We start from the raw sequence: 22491 nt of genomic DNA on the forward strand, positions 1-22491 counted from the left end.
TGTAATTATAAATGAGGTGTCATATCATCCTCCAGTTGGTGAGTGTGGTCATGAAGTGATTACTTGGATGGTTGGCAGCAGTGTGAGGACCTCTGTGAGAAAAGGGTATATGGAACTACAAGGATGGTGATTATGAGGAACTCAGGAGACAGCTTGCAGGTGTAGCATGGAATTAGGAGTTAGCTGGAAAAGAGATCAAAGTAGCTTGGGAGATATTCAAGAACTATCTAGCAGAAGCCATGTCTAAATGTATTCCAAGGGTCACAAGGTTAAATAAGGTAGGTGTGAAATTGATGAATGAAGAGATTAAGCATGCAATACAGAGGAAAAAAAGGCATTATGGAGGCAGCATAAGAGAATTGGTAATAACCAAATCCATGAGGATTACAAAGATGGCAAGGAGGGTAACTTGGTTGGTTAGGGTAGCAAAAGTGAAGTATGAGCAGTTAGCTAATGAAACCAAAAAGAATCCTAGAGAGTTCTTTTGATATGAAGCCAGCAAAAAAAAGAATGATTATGGAAGGATAACACTGATTGGAGAAAATGGTATAAGGACAACTGCTGTGGAAGATATAGTGGAGATACTTAATCAGTAGTTCATAAAGGTCTTTCATTCTTGTGTATGGGACACATAGAGAGATTGAGAGCAGTTGATGATGGGGAGGAGAGACTGCCTGTAAGTGAGCAAGAGATGAATGGGGAGTTGAGCAAACTTGATGTTAATAAAGCTGTGGGACGTGATAATATATCACCATGTATTCTGAAGGAATTTGCTAGGCAGCTGACATCTGCCATGACATATTTGTTTAATATGAGTCTTGCACTGGGTCGAGTTCCAAAGGAGTGGAAGGAGGGCAAGATTGTGCTGTTTCATAAGAGAGGTAGCAGAACTCAAGTATCAAATTATAGGCTGATTTGTGTGTCAGGTGTTGTGGTTATGTTGGAGAAGCTGGTGAGAACTAGGATCCAGAATTGGGTTGACAACAATGGCATCATCTTGGATAGATAGCATGGATTTGCTAAAAGGAGGTCATGTTTTAGTAATCTTCTTACTTATTACAATAAGGTGATGGCTTCCTTACACAGCAGTATACTTAGATTTTGCAACGCCTTTTGATAGATTACCACATGATAAGTTGACAGTAAAACTAGAGCAGATGGGGGTTTGAATATTAGATTAATACATTGGGTCGGGGACTGTCTATCTAATAGTTATCAGCAAGTTATATATGGGGAAGCAATATCCCGGAAGAGCAAAATCATTAGTGGTGTGCCTCAGGGGATCTGTTTTAGGGCCATTGCTGTTTAATATGCTAATGATATTGGCGAAGATTTGGATGGGGATATTCAGTTGTTTGTAGATGATGCAAAGTTGGGATGAATTATGAAGAGTAGAGAAGGTGTTGTGGCCTTACAAGAAGACCTGAATAAATTGAGTAAATGGGCACTAGAATGGGGATGTGAGTTCAAAGTTGGAAAATGTAAGGTTTTAAAATTTGGGAAACAAAATGGGATGTAGAATTTATGCTTGGTGGGAATATATTGTTGGAGGTGGAGGAAATAAAAAATCTTGAGGTGACAGTGGATATGGATCTGAAATTTAGGGGACACATTGCCAAAATTGTGTGGACGACACAAAGAATTCTGGGAATGATGCAGAGGACACTGACTTGTAGATGTAAGGAGATTCTTGTTCCATTGTATAAGGCTTTGATTAAGCCACACATGGACCACTGTGCACAGATTTGGTCACCTGGTTTTCAAAAGGAAGGACGAAGAGATGTTGGAAAGGGTCCAGAGGTGACTGACTAAGGTAGTTTCTGATCTCCTGAATGTCAAATGTAAGGAAAGGTTGAGAAGATGCAATTTACAGAGTTTAGCAGATAGGAGGAAGAGAAATTATATGATAGAGACCTACAAGGTAGTAAGGGGTTGTTATAGGATCAATTTTGGAGAGTTTTACAGCAAACAGTGGGAGATCTGGGAAGAACCAGAGGTCATCCCTGGAAACTGTATAAGGAAGGTGTGAGCAGGGGGAGTAAGAAGCAGGTTTTTTTGCATGTAGAGTTGTGAATAATTGGGATGCATTGCCTGAGGAGAGTGGTGTGTGTGTGTGTGCAGAGAATTTGCATATGCTTAAGGCACGGCTTGATAAGCTGTGTGTGTGTATGATGATAAAAGGACCTCCTAGATCAGTCTTTGACTCCATGGGGGGGGGGGGGTCTTGGGATGATAATAATAATAACAATAAAGTAGTGTTTTCCAAACTTACAGTACTTGCATATCAATTTTAAAATTTCAGCAGCACCAATATCAACATCAGACAAAGCCAATTTGGGAGATGTTATAATAATATTTCATTCAAACACAAATAATTATACAAGTATTTATGAATTTTTTAACATTTGTTTTATAATAAATCACAAACATGTGAATCATTTTTTATAATTATTAAATTATTATTTGACGCCTCCAGGGAGTCCAAGGACTCATCGAGGGAGGGCACCTACTCTACAACTCCGTCTCAACCATTCAGTCACCATCTGACAGCAACTAAACCAATGCCATCTACCACCAACCACCACTGATATTTCCACAGAAAATCACAAACAAACATCCATGCCCACGGTGGGATTCGAACCCACAGCCTTTTGGCTGAAGAGCGGTAACACTATCCACTTGACCAACCAGGCTGGCTGGTTGGCTGAGTGGACTAAATGACTAAATGCATTTTAGTTTAATACAATATACATACGTAGATTATTATTATTAACATTAGACTTCCATGAAATCAGATACTCATTGTGAGAGAGTGCTTTAAACTGATTCAATGTGTCTACATTTACAACACACTCAGGCAAAGCATTCCAATCATGCACAACTCTCCATGTAAAGAACCTTATCTTTACTCCTCTGCTTACACCCTTCCTATACAGTTTCCAGGGGGTGGCCTCTGGTTCTACCTTCTCCTCTCCTATTCTATGAAAAATCTCTTCCATGTCTGCCTGATAAGAACCCCTGACTAACTTATGTCTTAATCATATCCCCCCCCCCACCTATTCATGAGGCTTTGCAATTTACATTCTCTCAATCTGTTCTCATACTCCATATTCCAAACACTACTGACCACCTTTGTGAATCTTCTCTGGATCCTTTTCATCTTCGTCACCATGAAAATCTGGCAACCAAATCTGTGCAGAATGATCCATATGAGGCCTGATCAAGGCCTTATACAGTGGCATCATAATCTGTTTATTATTGCATGTCATGGTCCTCTGCATCATTGCCATTACCTGATGTGACATTTTCACAATTTGTGCAATGTTTCCCCTGAATTTTAGGTCCTTGTCTGCCATCACTCCCCAATATACTTGGTGCTTATTCCACTTACCTACCCATTCGTACAATCAGTTCCATCCTCCTGTAAGGCCATAACATCTGATTGACTCTGAATTGTTTTCCCCCATTTTGCATCATCTGCAAAAAGCTGCATATCACCAGTTAAACCTATCACAATATCATTAATATACAAAGCGAACAACGATGCAGAGGACCCTGACATGCAGAAATAAAGAGGTTATGATGCCATTGTATATAAGGCCTTGATCAACCCTCATATGAATTATTGTGCACAGATTTGGCTGCCTGGCTTTCATGGTGATGAGGATGTGTTGGAACGGGTCCAGAGAAGATGCACAAAGGTCAGTGGTCTTTGTAACATGGAGTATGATGACAGATTGAGTGAACGTAAACTGCAAAACCTTATGAATAGGAGGAAAGGAGGGGGTTATATGATTGAAATGTATAAGCTAGTCAGGGGTTGGTATCAGGTTGAAATGGAAGAGATTTTTCATAGAATTGGAGAGAGGGATAGAACAAGAGGCCATTGCTGGAAACTGTATAAGGAGGACGTGAGCAGAGGAGTGCAGTTGGTGAGTGGAATGCATTACCTGAATGCGTTGTGTGTTGTGAATGTAAACACAATACTGCACCCGATATGCAACTTTCTGATACCCCTATCTGATAGCCTCACTGATCCAACTCAGAAGTCTGTTATCCAATCCATTTCAATTTATTTAACAGCTTGTCATGTGGTAGTCTATGAAAATCTTTTGCAAAATACCACTGTACGAGGTGGAGGGGATGAAAAGTTCTGATAAACACCTAGAATAAAAATTATATTAAAGTAACTGATATAACCATAGGAAAGAACATCTTAAAACTCTTTAGCCCCTCACGTTTCAGCAAATTTTAATAATTTGTTCTTTTTCTTTTAGGATATATATAAGAAAACATGTCAGAGATTTTCAAGAAATTCAAAGACACAGAGGTGAGGGCTGTCATCAAGTTTTTCATGTTGCAAGAAAAAGTCTGCAACTGAGATTCACCAAACTTTGTGTGAGACTTTAGGAGAATGTGTTGCCAGATGGGTGGCCAAATTTAAAACTGGGCATCCTGAAACAACAGATGTCCCCAGGTCAGGAAGAACTTCCACAACGATCACACCTGAAAGCATCGATGCAGTGCATGCCATGATGCCTGATGATAGACAAGTACCAGTCAAAAACATTACAAAGACTAGGGATATCCAGAGAATGAGTCAGAGTCATTATCCACTAACATCTGGACATGCAGACGCTCCCAGCAAAGTGGATCCCTAAATGTTTGAATGTCGACCAAAAGAGAGAGAGAGAGAGAGTGTGATGTCATCTCAAGGGATTTTGGGTTATTTTGAGAAATCAGGTGCAAATTTTTTGGCTCATATTGTGACCATTGATGAAACATAGCTTCAACACTATGACTCACAGACCAAACAAAAGTCAGTGGAGTGGAGACACAAAGATTCTTCATGGCCAAAGAAGTTCTGAATCCAAAAGTCAGCAGGGAAGGTTCTTGCCATTGTCTTTTGGGATATGGATGGTGTAATCCTTACCAAGTACCTCAAAAAGGTGAAACTGTTACAGCAGCAGTTTATTCAACAGGAAACTGAGCAGAGGCATATTGCTTTTACAGGACAATGCACCTGCTCACACAGCACCCAACAGACAATACACAACTTGGGCTTTCGTTGTCTGTCTCACCCATCCTATTTACCAGACCTGACCCCATCTGACTATTTCCTATTCCCAAATTTAAAAAAAAAAACACTTGAAAAAAACACAACTTATCACAGATGATGAAGTCATATCATATCTGCAACTGGGGACTGGTTAGTGCAATAAGGGAAAGACTTTTTTCTCAGAGAATTGCAAATGATGCAGCAGCATTGTAACTAGTGTATAACACTTCATGGGGAATATGTAGAATAATGTGATTATTCTACATATTCAATTCCTTCATGGTGATTATCACAACTTTTCAGCACACCCTCGTATATGCATCTTCCTTGTCCAAGACATTTGTCACCTTGTTATAGAACATAAGTAAGTTAGTAAAACATGATCCTCCTTTAACAAGCCCATGCTAATAATCACAGAGAATACGGATGTTATCAACTCATTTCTGTATCCTACTTGTCACGAATCTCTCTCTCTAGTACCTTTACCACTACTCCAGATATACAGACCAGCCTATAAACTGTAGCCACAGCCTTATCACCACCTTCATGCAGTGGAACAATTTTACCTTCTTTCCATTCCCTTGGAACCTGTGCTGTTGTAAGACTCTTATTAAACAAGCATGCCAATACTACTACCAATTCTCTGGAACATTTCCTTAAGACATTCGGTGATATATCATGAAATCCTATTGCCTTATTATCCAGCTTATTTATTTCCTTGTATACCTCCTGTTTGCTCACAATTGACCATCCTCTTCTATTTTCTTTACACTTGAGTTTTTCACGATTTCACCCTGATGTGGATGAAACACCCTTATGAATTTTTCACTGAATACTCAACAATGTCTTCTTCAGCAGTTAACATTCTACCATTTTCATCCATTAACATTCATAATAATTCTTCCTTCTACTTGGCACATATCTAAAAAATTCTCTCTAGGGTTTTCTTTTCCTTAATTGCTAACTTCTGCTCATACTGCACTTTTGTTGTCTTTCTTTACTAACTGATCACTCTTCTGGCTTGCTTTTTATACTCTTCATGTAACTGAATATAACCCTTATTCATCTTGTATTGTCTCCTAAGTGCCACCTGCTTAATCCCCTTATCCATCCATTTTACACCTACCTTATTCAGCCTTTTGACCTTCGTAATACATTTGTATATTGATGCAGTTATGTATTTCTTTGTCAGTTCCCAAACAGCATTTACTATTTAACTTACTGCTTAACTCCTCAATCCATTCTATAGCTTCAAGATGTCTCCTAAGCTTCTCATAATCACCAGCCTTGTACTTCTTGTATATCCTTTCCTCACAGAAGTCTTTAACATGGCTAGCTACAACCCAGCTGTTCACTTCATGATCACTTTTACCAACTGGAGAAGGTGGTGCAAAACTCCGCTCATAATGATATCCTCTGATGAAATGATCAGATCTAAACTCTCGATCCTTGTTTGTCCTCCTTTACGTACTGCCTGATATAGGTATCTCTCAAGAACTCGAGAAATTCATTTTGCCTTATTCTCAGATACTATCTTTTCATTTGAATCTATACTGCCAAAAATTAAAATTGTCATAATAATCACCCTTCCTTTGTTCACTAACACAAGTTGTTTATACATTTCTTCCTCACCACCCTCCACATCCACTGGCCTATAGCAACATTCAACTAAATATTTCTTCCTGTCAACCTCCACCTCACATCACATTGCCTCATAACCATTGTCACTGTTTTCCTCTTTCGTTGTCTACCTTATGTGGACATATTTTCCCTGTCATCAGCAGTACTCCCCCCCTCCCTTCTTGTCCTTTCTATCCTTGCAAAAAATCTGTATCTTTCCATTTCTGTTCCTGTTAGGATATCATCTTCATTCAACCATGTTTCGCTTATTCCAGTGATTTTGCAGCGAATAAAATCAATCAGTGAAACACTTTCATTCTCCTTATTTCTGATACTCCTGGCATTTGTAAATAAACACAGCAGTTCACTTTTAGGTCTATAACCAATCCTACCCAAGCCAATTGTTGTTAATATTTCCCCACTATGCTTTCCATTGCCCAATCAGCTTTATCACTGCTTACCACACATATATCTGCTCAGTCTCAACTTCCCTACTCACATCCTGATCTATTTCATTTCTGTTGCGATCCTTCACACACATACATACACACACACACATCCATTTACTACTACCAACATCTTTCTTATGTAGTGAAAACTGTGGCATATTCATAACTATAGAATTAGAAGAGGAGAGAATAGGATAAGTGGAAGAGAGGGAATGAGAGAGAGAGAGATATGGGAATGATAAAAGAGGAGAGAATGGAAACAGTAGAAGAGAGAGAATGAGAAGAATGTCAGGGAGCACTAGAATCAGGGATAGAGGGATATCAGGAAGGCAGGTAAGTAGGGGAAACACAGAGAGAAAGTGTTAGAGGAGAGAGTGAGGGCTGCATGTGAGCAATCGAGAAACAGGGTGGTAAGAGGTGTAATGTATGGGGACTCAATGAGCCGTAGTGTGCAAGATAGGATGTGTGAGAAGTGTTTGCCTGGAGGAACGATAGAAGGTATGGCTATGGCAATTAAGAGGGTTGAAAGGGTGATGAGATGATTGTGATGGTAGGAACAAATGACTTGAGAAGTAATGTAAATTGGCCAGCAAGAGATATGAGATTCTTGTTTAAGGTTGTATGAAAGAAGACACAGAGAGGAATGATAGTGTGCGTGTTGCCTAGGAATGATTGTGATGACGAGCTGAGCAGAAGAGCAGAAATATTGAATAATATAATAGCTAGAATGTGTCAGAAAAGAGGATTGGAATTTGTGGATGCTTGGAGGGCATTTGAGGACAGAAACGAATTGTATGCGAGAGACTGCTTGCATTTGAATGAGGAAGGATGTGGAGAGATTGCTGTTCTGAACGAGTCGGTGTGACAATGCAGGGAAACTAGAATGCCCAGGGAGGATGGTAGCAGGGGTGGCCTTTTGTGAGAATTGGTATTGGGAGAAGGGGGGGACGACATCAGGTAACACTGAGCCCAGTGGAGTTTAGAAGGGATAATGTTGGATATAGAAAGTGGCATTTTTATGTTTTTTACTAATGCCAGGAGTATCCGGAATAAAGGAGAGGAATTGGTAGAGCTGATAGCATCAGCTTGGCCAAAGATTATTGGAATCACTGAAATGTGGTTGACAGAAGAAGATATAATAACAGGAATAGAAGTAGCAGGGTACAGCATTTTTCGGCAGGATAGGAAGGAAAAGCGTGGTGGTGGAGTACTGCTTATGATAAGTGACAACTTATATCATCTAAGAGTGGAGGCTTTGGAAGACAGTGACAATACTGATTTTGAAAGCATATGGTGTGAGGTAGAGGTGGGCAAGACAGGACATTTAGTGAGGTGTTGCTACAAACCAAGGAGCACAGAGGGTGGGGGACCAGGATATGTTTAGACAGTTGAGCTTGGCAAGTGCAAGAAAAATGATTGTTATGCGAAATTTTAACTACAGCAGTATATATTGGGGAGAGGAAGATGCATGTAGCAATAAGAGAATGGAATTTCTAGAATTCTTGAGAGACAAATGTCTTAGGCAACATGTAATAGAGGGAACAAGAGGTTCAATAGTTTTGGATTTGGTCATAGCATCAGAAGAGTTGATAATAACTGAGATGACATCTCTCCAACCAGTTGGAGAGAGAGTGACCATGTGGTTTCTTAGAAGATGAATAGATATGCAGGAGTATCAAAGAGACGGGAACATATGTGGAATTATAAGGCAGGTGATTATAATAGTCTTAGACATCAACTTGGGGAAGTTTCATGGAGGGAGGAATTGGAAGGCTGGGATATCATTAGTGCTAGGGAAATTGTGAAGGCATATTTGTTAGCAGCAATAGTAAACTGTATTCCACAAATGAAGAAGAGGACACAATTTGGAATAAAGCAGAATGACATACAATATTAAACAGGAACTGCATGTGAAGAAGAAGCAGCTATGGAAGAGATATAAGGAGACATATGAAGAGCAGATGCATGAAGAATATAAGACACAGGCCAGGAGAGTGACTAGTATGGTAAGGAAGGCGAAATTGGAATATGAGAAGAGATTGGCCCTAAGATTGAAAGAAAATCCTAGGGAATGTTTTAGCTATGTGGCCAGTAGGAGGAAAAATGATTGTGGAAGAATGACATTGTGGGATAAAAATGGGAATAGTGTGACTGATGCAGAGGATATAGTAGAATTGTTCAATGAACACTTTATTGGTGTATTTCATCCTGGAGGAGTAAATTTTAATACTAGAGGGATAGGGCAGGTTTGAGGTTTAGAGGTGCAGGAGGAGTGTGTGTTCCAAATACTGAGTACTCTGCATGTCAGTAAAGCTGTGTGACTGGATGGTATTTCACCATGAGTTTTGAGAGAATGTGCTAAACAATTCACAGCTCCTTTGACTTGTCTTTTCAATGAAAGTCTGGCTATGGGAAAGGTGCCAAGGGAATGGAAGAAAGGTAAGATAGTGCCATTGCATAAGAGCAGTGAATGGAAGAAAGGTAAGATAGCGCCATTGCATAAGAGCAGTAGCAGACTGGAAGTGTGTAATTATAGGCCAGTCTGTGTGTCATCAGTAGTTGTTAAGATCTTGGGGAAATTAGTGAGGAACCATATACAACATTGGGCAGATGAGGGTAATGTTATCTGTGAGAGTCTACATGGATTTGTTAAGGGGCTCTCTTGTTTTAGTAATATGCTAGCCTTTTATAATAAAGTTACAAGAGCAGTAGATGAGGGAAAAGCATATACTGCCATTTTCTTAGACTTAGCGAAGCCATTTGACAGGGTGCAATATGATAAGCTGATATTTAAGTTGCAGTACATGGGTTTGGATGTCAGGTTGGTCAACTTGATTCAGGATTGGTTGTCCGATAGGTATCAGAGAATTGTGTATGGTTGGCAGTTTCATGGAGGCAGGGGGGGGTTACAAGTGGGGTCCAACAGGGCTCAGTATGGGGACCTATATTGTTTAACCTTTATATCAATGACATTGTCAATGGATTGCAGGGGGATATTTAGTTGTTTGCAGATGATGTGAAGCTGGGAAGGGTTATTAGTAATAGTGCAGATGTGGTAGCCCTGCAAGAGGATTTGAATAAGCTAGTCAGATGGACAAATGACTGGGGATATCAGTTTAATGCAGCAAAATGTAAGGTCTTGAGGTTTGGGACACATCGATGGGACGCTGCATACTCTCTTGGAGGAGCTATACTGGAGGAAGTAGGTGAGACAAGAGATCTGGGGTTGATGATTGATAGAAACATGAAATTCAGGGGACATATTGCAAAGGTGGTGAAGGTAACACAGAGGATTGCTGCAATAATGAGGACGCTGACCTGCAGAGATAAAAGAGTTATCATTCCCTTGTATAAGACCCTAATCAGACCACACTTAGACTATTGTTCTCAGATTTGGTTCCCAGGATTTGAAGGGAATAAATTAACTGTGGAAAGGGTACAAAGGCGGATTACAAAGATGGTTTCAGGACTGTACAATGTTAATTATGAGGATCGGCTGAGGGAATGTAGACTGCGGAGTTTGGTGGATAGAATAAGGAGAGGTGATATGATTGAAACTTTTAAACTGTTGAGAGGTGGTTACATGGTTGACACTGGGGAGTTCTTTCGTTTGGTTGAACAGCGGGAAGGAGCGATGACAAGGGGCTATCCCTTTAAGTTACAGAAGGAAATTGTGAGCAAGAGGGTAAGGAGTGGTTTCTTTGCATGGAGAGGGTGGTTGAACCATGGAATGCATTGCCTGATAGAGTGGTGAGAGCGAGAATGGTCAATGAGTTTAAGAAGTGGTATGATAGACTTTGTGTTTCCTAGAAAGGACCTCCCGCGATGAGTCTTTTGACTCCATATAGGCCTGAATAATAATAATAATAGAATTGTATATGCCATAGTTAATAACTTTTTAGTATGTAAATATTTCATCGTATGTATCATAAGACATCATTAGTACATCTATCAAACAACAATAGAATTGAATTCAAAAAACAGTAGCACCCATGCTTAAATTGGAATCCCTCTACATATACATTTATGTGTTCATGGATTAATCCTAATTTACTGTAATTAAAACTAATTAAATTAAAATATAATAGATAAATTTATTAAATACATCTGAGGATAACAATTTCCCAAACTTTTGGGAGAGCGAGACAGTTGTTCTGATTAAGATTAGGTCCATGCAGTAAGGGTGTCCAGTACTTTCTTTATATAAACATTCATGTTTATGTATGGATCTACGTAGCAGCTTAGCGTTTCGCCATTGGATCCTGTGGTTACCATTTTCGATTCCATGTGCAAAGCAAGATTTGTGATTTTTGATAAGCTGGATGTGGTCTTGATGTTCACAGATATGTTTATTTATAGTTCTTCCTGTTTATCTACAGTAAGACAAGTTACATGATTATGTAACTTGTCTTACTGTTGTTCTTCAATATAATGATTATGTAACTTGTCTTCCTATTGTTGTTCAATATAATAAATTTAGTTTAATGTTCAATAATTGTACTGATGATGTCTTATGTTACATAAGATGAAATATTTACAGAATAAAAAAGCTATTAACTGTGGCAAACGTGTGTTTCTATAGTTACTTCCAACATCCAGTCTCCTTATGCTACTCCCCCATTTTTCTGTTCCTCTTTTATTCCCATTCTCTCTTCATCTCTCACACTACTGCTGTTTCCATTTCCAAGCACTTCTGTCTCTTCAACACCACTCTCCTGATCTTACACTTCATATCTTAATTCTGATCATATTTGCTTGCATCACACACTGCACTTCTATTTAGCAACAGTTTTTCCAGAGTGCACTCACTCCAAAATCATAATTTCTTCCCTCAAATACATGCCATACATCCACAAACTGCACTCCCTTCTCCTCATACAGCTCTGTTAGCATACCATTCATGATTTTGGCTCTCCATCTGAACTCATCATTTTCATACCTCGGCAACACATTGACAACCTTTCCTACTATACTGCTACCTTTCACTCTTCTCAATAACCTTCGATATTCATCCTTACAGTCTCCTTATGTTCACTTAAATCATTTATTCCCACAAGTACCACCAATTGTCTTGCTCGTTTCTTCCTCATGTCCAAAGCATGACTTATCTTGCTCATTCTCTCTCCTGGATAGCAGATCTTATGGACTCTCTCATTAACTATTAGTTTCCAGTTTCTAGATTGCAAGGACACTTCCTGTCCTTGCACTTGATGAAATCTAATCCTGTTCAAAATACTTAATATTTCAAATTACACCCATTTCATTCACTTGGAACTACTTCAAGAATTATTCTCATCTTCTAGGAATAAAACCTGGTCCATAAGAAAGAAATAACTTGACAAAATGATTATTGAACAGCTATGCTATGTCATTTGATAAATCATCTGATTTATGCAAATGATAAGGTCCAACAAGATCACGATTCTTTTATAGTCATCCCTACTCCATCTGGCCATATTAAGAACTCTGTAATTTCTTTGGCCTACAGTGCTAGATTGCTGACAACACTAGTTTTCCCTGACTTCACACCAATTCAGAGAACAACCTCTTCAAATGCCTACATCCATAACTATTAAATATAACTCACCTACTATACACCTTGCTTCTATTATCAAATGTATTGCAGATATGCATATATTCCAAATCTCTCTCTCTCTCTCTCTGTCCTTTTACATCTAGCTATGATGTCATTCATTATCAGTGCTTGTCTCCTCAACTCCACTGCTGTGCTGAGATCTTGTCATTATTATTCTCTTACACTCTTCTCTGCACAGCCTCTTACACTGCACTAATTTTTGCTGTCATCTCATTCACTTTTTAACCTCTGACCCTATTTTCAAGGAAAAAAGAGCAGATGGCATATCCATAAAAATGGTCTACCTCAGGAAAGTGTGCTATCTCCCCTCCTCTTCAATATATATACTAATGACCAACCTATAAACCCACGGTCAAGAACCTTCTTATATGCAGATGACCGGGCAATAGCTTATCAAGCAAAATCCTTTGATGACATTGAGAAGGAGACTCACACAAGAGCTAGAAACCCTTACAGTTTACTATAAGGAAAACCAACTGAAACCAAATCCCAGTAAAACCCAAATGTGTCTTTTCCATCTCAATAATAGGGAGGCAAGGAGAGAGTTAAATATAGAATGGAATGGTGTGAAACTGGTCAATTATCCAAATCCAACTTACCTAGGTGTTACACTAGATAGCACCCTAAATTATAAGTGACACATAGAGAAGACAGCAGCTAAAACTCAAACACGTAATAATATTCTGCGTCGATTAACACCATCTTGGTGGGGTGCAAATCCACAAGTACTGCACAACTCTGCACTGGCATTCTGCTTTTTGACAGCTGAGTATGCTAGCCCTGTTTGGGAAAGATCATCACATGTCAAAATTATTGATAAGGTTCTAAGTGACACATAGAGAAGACAGCAGCTAAAACTCAAACACAATAATATTCTGCGTCCATTAACATCATCTCAGTGGGGGTGCAAATCCACAAGTACTGCACACTTCTGCACTGGCACTCTGTTTTTCGACAGCCAAGCATGCTATCCCTGTTTGGGAAAGATCATCACATGTCAAAATTATTGATAAGGATCTTAATGAAACATGTCGGCACATTACCAGCTGCCTTAAGCCTACAAAAATTGACCATCTATACTCACATCAGAAGGACTTCACAGAGTAGATATGAGCGGAAATAACAACTAAATGATGAACGGCATCCTTTGTATGGACATGTTGCAGTACATAAGAGGCTAAGATCAAGGAAAAGTTTTATTCACTCAGTGGAACCGTGGAATAAAGAGATATTGGAAAGGGTCCAGAGATGGCTGGCTAAGTTGGATTGAAACTTACAAGTTGGTAAGGTGTTATTATAGATTAATGCAGTAGAGATTTCATAGACTGGAGGGAGAATGAGAGACAATCCCTAGAAGCTGACTAAGGAGGGTGTGTGAACATGAAAGGTGTGAGATTAGTTTTTTTTTGCATTGAGTATTGTGAGTGATTGAAATGCCTTGCCTGAGAGTGTGGTGACTGCAGAGATGTGGAGTGCATTTAAGGTATGGTATGATGACCTATGTGTGTGATAGTGGGACTTCCCACAATAAGTCTTTTGATTCTATGAAAGTTATATGATGATAATAATAACTGCTGACCCTAAAGAAATTATGAAGTCACCCATGACTTTCTTTAATCAACTGATTTTGTTTCTATAATTTGATATATTCAAAATATATTCATGCTTTTAACTTTTTGATAATTATATATATACTGGGGGGGGGGGGGTTATGCCCCCTGATGCCCAACCCCCTGAGTTCCGGACTGGTAGGCTGGTTCTCCTTGAATTCTGATGGCTCGAAAGGCCCCCCCCCCCACCCCGTGCCTAGGGTAACCCTGAGTGTCGAGTCTTCAAAAGAAAACTCACATTTTCTATGTGAGTTTTGCTTGGTTTTTATAATTCTTTATACAGGGTGGTTCAAAATTCCACCTACAAACTTTGAGGGGAGGTAGAGAACATCAAAATCAACCATATTCACATAGGAAAGCATGATTGGAAATGCCACCAGAAAGTGATAGGTGGAGCTGTTCGCCAGTGCTCCAGGTGAGCAATTGGCGCTTCCTCATTCAAGTTTTTGAAATCGTATGAAGAACATGCGTTGTTTTACGAATGCTGAGATGGCAGACATGCACCTCATTTACGGATTAGCTGACGGTGATGGAGTCAGCTAATCCGTCAGGCCATGTTCTAAGCGAAATCCCACCATGGAAGAGGAGATGTTGCATGCGATGGACAATAATCCAGAGACAAGCACATGTGCTTGTCTTTGGATATCTAGCAGAAGCAACATCTAAATGTATCCCAAAGGTCAGAAGATTAAATAAGGTAGGTGTGAAAAGGATTAATGAAAATTTAAGCATGCAATAAACAAAAAAAGGCATTATGGAGGTAACATAAGAGGAGTGGTAATAATCAATTCCATGAAGAATACAAAGAACACACACACAGGTGACTTGGATGGTAAGGGTAGCAACAGTTCAGTATGAGCAGTTAGCTAATGAAGCCAAAAATAATCCTAGGGGGTTCTTTTGATATGTAGCCAGCAAAAATAAGAATGATTTATGGTAGGATGGCACTGACTGGAGAAAATGGTATAAGGACAAGTGCTGCGGAGGATATAGTTGAGATATTTAATGAGAAATTTATAAAGTCTTTCATTATTGTGAATTTGACATCATGTAGAGTTTGAGAGGAGTGGATGAGGAAAAAGTGAGATTGACTGTGAGTGAGAAAGAGGTGTAAATGGAATTGAGTAAACTTCATGTTAATAATGCTGTGGGACTTGATGATATATTACCAAGCATTTTGAAGAAACATGCCAGGGAAGTGACATTTATCTTGACATAATTATAAAGACTTGACCAACTGGGTCAAGTTCAAAGGAGTAGAAGAAAGGCAAGATTGTACGACTTCATAAAGGAGCTGACAGAATTCAAGCATCAAATTATAGACCAATTGTGTGTCAGTTGTTGTGGTTACGTTGTTGGAGAAGCTGGTGAGAACTAAGATCCAGAATTGGGTCAACAACAATGGTATTATCTTTGATGGACAGCACAGATTTGCTAAAAGGGGGGGGGGGTCATGTTTTAAAAATCTACTTACTTATGGTGACAGCAGCATTGGATTTGGGAGATGGATATACAGTAGTATACTTAGACTTTCCAGAGGCTTTTGATAGATTACATGATAAGTTGATAGCCAAAGTAGAGCTAATGGGGTTGGATATTAGATTGGTGCATTGGATTGGAGTTTGGTTATCTGATAGGTATTAGCAAGTTGTGTATGAGGGAGCAATATCCCAGAAGAGGAAAGTCACTAGTGGTATGCCTCAGGGGTCTGTTTTAGGGCCACTGCTGTTCAACCTGTATGTTAATGATATTTGCAAAGATTTGGATGGGGATATTTAGTTGCTTGCAGATGATGCAAAGCTGGGACGAACTCCGAAGAGTAGAGAAGATGTTGTGGTCTTACAAGAAGACTTGAATAAACTATGTGAATGGGCATGGGAATGCGAGTTCAATGCTGCAAAATGTAAGGTTTTAAAATTTGGGAAACAAAGATGGGATGTAGAATTTATGGTTGGTGGAAATATATTGTTGGAGGTGGAGGAAATAAGAGATCTTGGGGTGATAGTGAATAAGGATCTGAAATTTAGTAGACACATTGACAAAATTGTGAGGACAACACAACAAATTCTGGGAATGATGCAGAGGACAATGATTTATAGAAGTAAGGAGATTCAGGTTCTCTGATTAGGTCACAAAATGGACTACTGTGCACAGATTTGGTCACCTGGTTTTCAAAAGGACAAAAAGATGTTGGAAAGGGCTCAGAGGTGACTGAAGGGAGGGGTGTTATGATAGAGATGTACAAGTTGGTAAGGGATGGATTGATATAGGATCAATGTTGAAGATGTTTTTCATAAAATGGTGGGAGATCAGGGGTCATCGGGGGGGGGGGGGGATCAGAACAAGAGGTCATCCCTGAAAGCTGTATAACAAGGGCGTGAATAAGGGAGTAAGAAGCAGGTGTTTGAATGCAGAATTGTGAATAATTGGAATGCATTGCGCCTGAGAGAGTGGTGTGTGTGTATGCAGAGAATTTGAATGTGCTTAAGGCACGATATGATGATCTGTGTGTATGACAAAAGGGACCTCCTTGATACTCTATGGGGGTCATTGGATAATAATAATAATAATAAATTCAGCTGAATATACTTAGTATTCTATTATTTAATTTAGGAAGTTCCTGGAATCAACAATGAATCTGAAGGAATTGAAGTAACATCATCTTTTAACATTCAACTGCCAAAGGTACTGACTGATATTGTAAAACAGATACTAGAAGTTAATTTCTGTCGTAATTTTATATAATTACATATATGGTATATATAATAACAATGGATTATATATACCATATATGGTATATATAATAGCAATGGATTAATAATATCTTTAACATCCAACAATTCATCATCTTTAACAGTTTAAGTTTATTATTTATATTATTTGTCGATTGCTTACATGATATTATCATTTGTTGTGTACATATTATAACTAGTGTTGCCAATTTAGCTCTTTTGGAACTAGATCTAGCTCTTTTTTTTTTTCCCTAGCTCCAAAAATTTTAATCTAGCACCTAGTTCCAAATCTAGCTCCTTCGGAACTAGTTTCAGCTCTTTTTAGTTGTTTTTATAACTTACTGTTAAAGAAATTGTTTTGAAAGTTTTCCAGATGTTTGCATTTGATAAGGAATTGTATTGTACGTTTGGTGCGAGCATCGTACATGTTTCAAATGCATGATGACGTCAGTCAGTCACGTGGCCCAAACAGCCTACCATTTTGTCACCTTAAAACTACCAACCAGAACACTTTGCACAGTGTTCTGGTTGGTAGTTACGATAGCGAGCGGGAAGTTTTCAAAGACTGATCGTAATTCGTGGCAGTAAAGAGTTGTATACCCTTCTTCAAAAATGACAAAGAGAAAAATAAAGCTTACAAGCAAAAATTTAGGAGGGAGTGGTTGCAAATAGGAATATTTAGAAAGTGGTTGTATGAAGTTCCTGGTGATGCTACAAAAGGCCGCTCTAAGTTTTGCAGATGTGAAACATCTGCAAAACTTTCAGTGGCCTTTTGTAGTGTTAAAGTAAGAAACATCTTGCTGCAGTTCCATATAAGGCTGTTCCTATTACAAATATGCTTGTGAAAAAGTCTGATGAGACTGCGAACTTTGAAGGTAGGTTAGCATTATTTCTTTGTTGTCACTCATCATTCGACAGTTGCAATCATCTAGTAGATCTTTGCAAAAATATTATCGCAGACAGTCAAATTATGCCAACGGTAAAATTGCACCGAACTAAGTGCTCTGCAATTGTAAAGAATATTCTAAGTGAGCATTTTGAAGATCTAATTGTGGACATTGGAGATGAAAATTTCAGCTTGCTAATAGACGAATCGAATGATATCACAGTGAATAAGATTTTAGGAATGGCCATTTATTACAGCAAGAAATTCAACAAAATTATGCATACATTTCTGAGCATGGTGGTTCTAGAAAAGTGTGATATTGTGGCTGCACTGAAAAAAAGAGCTTTTGACCAAGAAACTGGACATTAAAAATCTCATTGCAATTGGTACAGACAATGTCAGTGTTATGGTTGGTGTCAATAATGGCATTTATGAACTACTGAAGGCATATTATTCCCTCCTTAATTTTAATTAGATGTGTATGCCATTCATTACAACTGGCAATGTCTCACACTTGTGCAGAATCTCTCCCAAGAAAATTAGAATTTTTAGTTGCTGAAACGTATAAGTGGTTTTTACATTCTTCTTCAAGACAAGCAGCATACAAAGAGCTATATCAAACTATCAGCGAAAATGATGCTCCTCTGAAAATTATAAGCAATTGTGCAACAGGGTGGCTCTCCATTGAACCTGCAGTAGACAGAATTCTCACCCAGTGGTTGGAATTAAAAACTCACTTCGAAGTCATGAGTGTGACTGAGAAATGTTACAAAGCTCAAATTTTGTGGGAGATGTACAAAGATGAAAGGAATCTGTTGTACCTTTTATTTTTGCATCCTGTTCTAGTTCAAGTTTAGCAAGTTAACAAAATTTTCGAATCTAACAGTGCAGATAAGATGAGATTATTTGAAGATCTTTCTTGTTTGATTCATTCTATTGCTAATATGTTAGTGCTACCATCATCCACAGTCGACCCTCTAGAGTCAGAGATTGATGACTATTTGGATCCCAATCCAAATCTTGGTTATAGATTTGAAAGAAAAATTTCAGAGTTGATGATACAAAAGAAAATAATGCAAAATGATGAGCGAAATCTTAGAAGTAGAGCAAGACAGTTTCTTCTTGGTCTCTTCAAGCAGCTTAAGCAAAGGTTGCCTGAAAACTTGAATATTTTAAGAATGATCTCGTCTTTTTCTGTTGACAATACCCTAAAACATATAAAAGAACCTATTACTTCCACCTTAGAAATAATGATGAAAACAGAAAAAGATGTTGCTGCTGCTGAATACCAGTACAGTACTATCCACTTAAATAAATGGATAAATATAGAAAACATTGAGCTATTCTGGACTGAAGTACGAGAATATAAAGATGCATCTGGAATGAATCCATTTAAAGAAATTGCTCAGTGTGCAATAAATTTATTAATGCTGCCAAATTCTAATGCGGAAATTGAATGAATTTTTAGTTCCATGAATGTAGTTAAAACTAAATTAAGAAACAAGATGGAATTGTCAATGCTGACAGCTATTTTGTCAGTCAAGTATAGCCATAACAACCAGTGCTGTACAGACTATCATTTACCAGCATCTACACTGAGTAATATTGGAACAATTGCCACATATAATAAAGCTGAAAATCTAAGTGAAAACATGGGTGAATTAAGCGCAGAAGACCACATAGAAAATGTATTTAGCCTTATATGCAAGTATCACTTCAACTTGAATAAAGTAAGTAACTTAAAAGTATCAGCTACTACTTTTAAAATTTTAGTTTCAAATTTTTATTTTTAACTCCTTTTTAGCTCTTTCTAGCTCTTTTTTTTAAAAGATTTAGCTGTTTTTAGTAATTTTCATTTGGCAACACTAATTATAATAGGAACAAATGTAGATAGAACCTATCATATCTCTCATTGAATTCACTAATTGATGAAACACCCCACTCCCACTTGTAGCTGCTCCACTTTTTCATTACATTTCATATGAAAAACTTAGATCTCAAACGCTTGCTGACCACAACACTCTTAACCCAGCCTCCAGGAATGACTTATTGTCACTTCTTGATATCTCTTGAACTTTAAGAATTGAAAAAAAAAAAAAAAAATCCCATCTATCTGTATTATAAATCCTCTTACAAAGGTGTATATTCTATCATATCTTATTCCCCTATCTGCTTACCAGATTTTGAAGTTCATAATCCTTCAACCTATCATCATAATCAACATTTCACAGACACAATACCATCTTGGTTACACAGCTCAGATTATTTTTCATCTATTTCCATTGAACCCTGGTGACCATACCTGATCACAGTAAAAAATTAAAGCTTTGTAAAGAGGAAGAATAATTTCTTAGTTCTACAAGTTAAGTGTCTACTTCAACATTGTAGTTATTTGTTATGATGACTTTACCACTTTAGAAATGTGGCCCTTGAATTTCAAATCCTGTCTAATTTTCACTCCTATGCTTTTAGCCTCATCAACTAATTGAATTTCCATCAATACAGGTACACTGTCTCTTAAATCAAAATACAAGGCAACAAACTTAAATCAGAATGCAAGGCAACAACCTTAACCATGCTACTGGCCAGGACGTATATATATATACGTCCACATTACTATGGATGCGAAGTGCATATTAAAAATGTAATACCATTGATATTACATTGAAATTGATGATGAACACGAAGCTTTTGAGGATGCGTATTTGATCTTTAATGGCCGGTAAGGTGGTTAAACCAGAATGCACTTGGCAACAGTGAACTATATGTCATAATAAATTTAGTTTAATCCTTTATCCAAGTGTGAGCAAACAAAGTTGGAGCCTGAAAATATCTTCAGGACTGGGGTAAGGTAGTACAACACCGAGAAACTCGTAGCAAAGGTGGACCAAGCCAACATCACTCCTATCTCAGCATCTCCCATAATGCAAAACATATCTCCTTGTGGATATGTATAATGTTATGCATTAAGGGAAGGGCCACTACCCAGACTAGGTTCGATCTTTATTGAGGTCTCTTCAGTGGAGTCAGGCCCAGAAGTGGAGATATCAGGCAGAAGCAATGGCAAGGCCATCTTTACCTGTAGGAGTTGCCACAAGGTTGCCACCTTTTTATTAAATTACTCTGGATTTAGAGAAAGATGTTGAAATTGCTCAAACAGGAAATCATATAAAATCTTGTAGGAATTACATATCCAAATATTTTCTTATCACCTTTCTCAACCTTGCATCATCATCAGCAAACAATCAGATTTCATCCTTCAGCATTCCACCCACTTTATTAATATACAAGTTGATTAGTAGTAGTAGTAGTAGTGGTGGCTTAAGGATAGTACTACTGGTTATTCATTCTTCTGACTGCTTTTCTATACAGTGCTTTTGTGGTATCTGTTGATAACTACTCTCCTATTTTTCACCTCTGTTTGTTTCAGTTTATTTATATCCCTTTCACAGTGAAATTGTCAGTGAAAGTGTTTCACACATTGCAAAGTCTAGTAATATTTTATGATAAAATTTCAGTAGATTGATCCAAAGATCTATCCTTCACAAAGCAGGTAGTAGATCTTTATAGAGCAGAGCATGGCTTTTGTCAAGGATGGTCTTAGTCTCAGATAGCATGGTTTGGTCTTGACCCATCTGAATATGGACCATAGCTAGCTTCTTCAACATTTTAATTGCCATTCCAGATACTGACTGATCTGTTTTTAGTTGCAGTTATCAAAGCAGTAACCTTGTGCTTTCTTTCACTTCTATAGACCATGATGAGATTCTGTTAAACAAACATGTTTAGGACAATTCTGATTTTCTTGCTGACTTCATACCTATTAAACCAACTGCTGATCCTCCTCTTTTATTCCGGTTGCCCTGTGTTTGCACGATTTGTCTTTAACATATTGCTTTTACAAGAATTACAAACTCAGGCTGTTCAAGAAATATATGAATAGATTCCTTCTTTCTCTTGAACTATATGGCCACACATGGTATGATGTGTTACAGGTTTTACAATCTCTCACATGGAGTTAATGTGAAAAAAATACATTGTGTTATCTCATGCTGTTTTCTTAGAATGACAGGCTAATATCTAATCTTATAGATGTATCTGCATCCAGATTTCATAATATCTTAATCACTTCCAGTTCATTATTATTATACAGGTATCTGCATGGAGTCAGAAGACTTATCATTGGAGATCCATTTATTCACACACTAGCCATCATTCACATACTTATCATGCTTTTCCTTAAACTCGTTCACTGATGAATTACCCAGACTACCTCTGGCAACCCATTTCACCCATTTACCACCCTCCAAGCAAAAAACCTAGTCTTAGGACTTGGTGTGTCTTAACCACACTCTTATACAATTTCCACTGGTAACTCCCTTGTTCTTTCCCTTCTTGTTATGTACTGAAAAAATTCTTCAGTGGCAATACTATAAAAACCCCTTTAATAACTTAAAAGTTTCTATCATGTCTTCTCTTTTTCTTCTATCAGCTAATTTTTGAAGTCTACATACCATCAATCTATTCTAATAGGGAGAA

General features: G+C 38.0%; 2 protein-coding genes across 4 annotated transcripts in view; one reads left to right on the forward strand and one right to left on the reverse strand.

The window, feature by feature from the left end:
• The window catches only part of LOC150100155 (glucosidase 2 subunit beta-like), a 283833-nt gene that overhangs the window by 117822 nt on the left and 143520 nt on the right, over positions 1-22491 (forward strand). For 2 of the 3 annotated variants that reach the window (XR_016549237.1, XM_090402550.1), the window contains exon 8: positions 16948-17019. The exons of the other annotated variant lie outside the window; for it this stretch is intronic. Coding sequence is in view for 1 of the 2 variants with exons in the window: in XM_090402550.1 (XP_090258676.1) it covers positions 16948-17019 (72 nt within the window). In the remaining variant the exon portion in view is untranslated. The remainder of the gene's footprint in view (positions 1-16947; positions 17020-22491) is intronic. 3 annotated transcript variants of the gene reach the window in all.
• Positions 1-22491, reverse strand: part of Cdk12 (Cyclin-dependent kinase 12) — a 585582-nt gene that overhangs the window by 50841 nt on the left and 512250 nt on the right. The gene's annotated exons all lie outside the window — the stretch shown is intronic.

This window comes from Typopeltis vanoorti, chromosome 13, assembly GCF_054136105.1.
Source record: "Typopeltis vanoorti isolate ZY-2024b chromosome 13, IOZ_Tvanoo_1.0, whole genome shotgun sequence".
Classification (NCBI taxonomy): domain Eukaryota; kingdom Metazoa; phylum Arthropoda; class Arachnida; order Uropygi; family Thelyphonidae; genus Typopeltis; species Typopeltis vanoorti.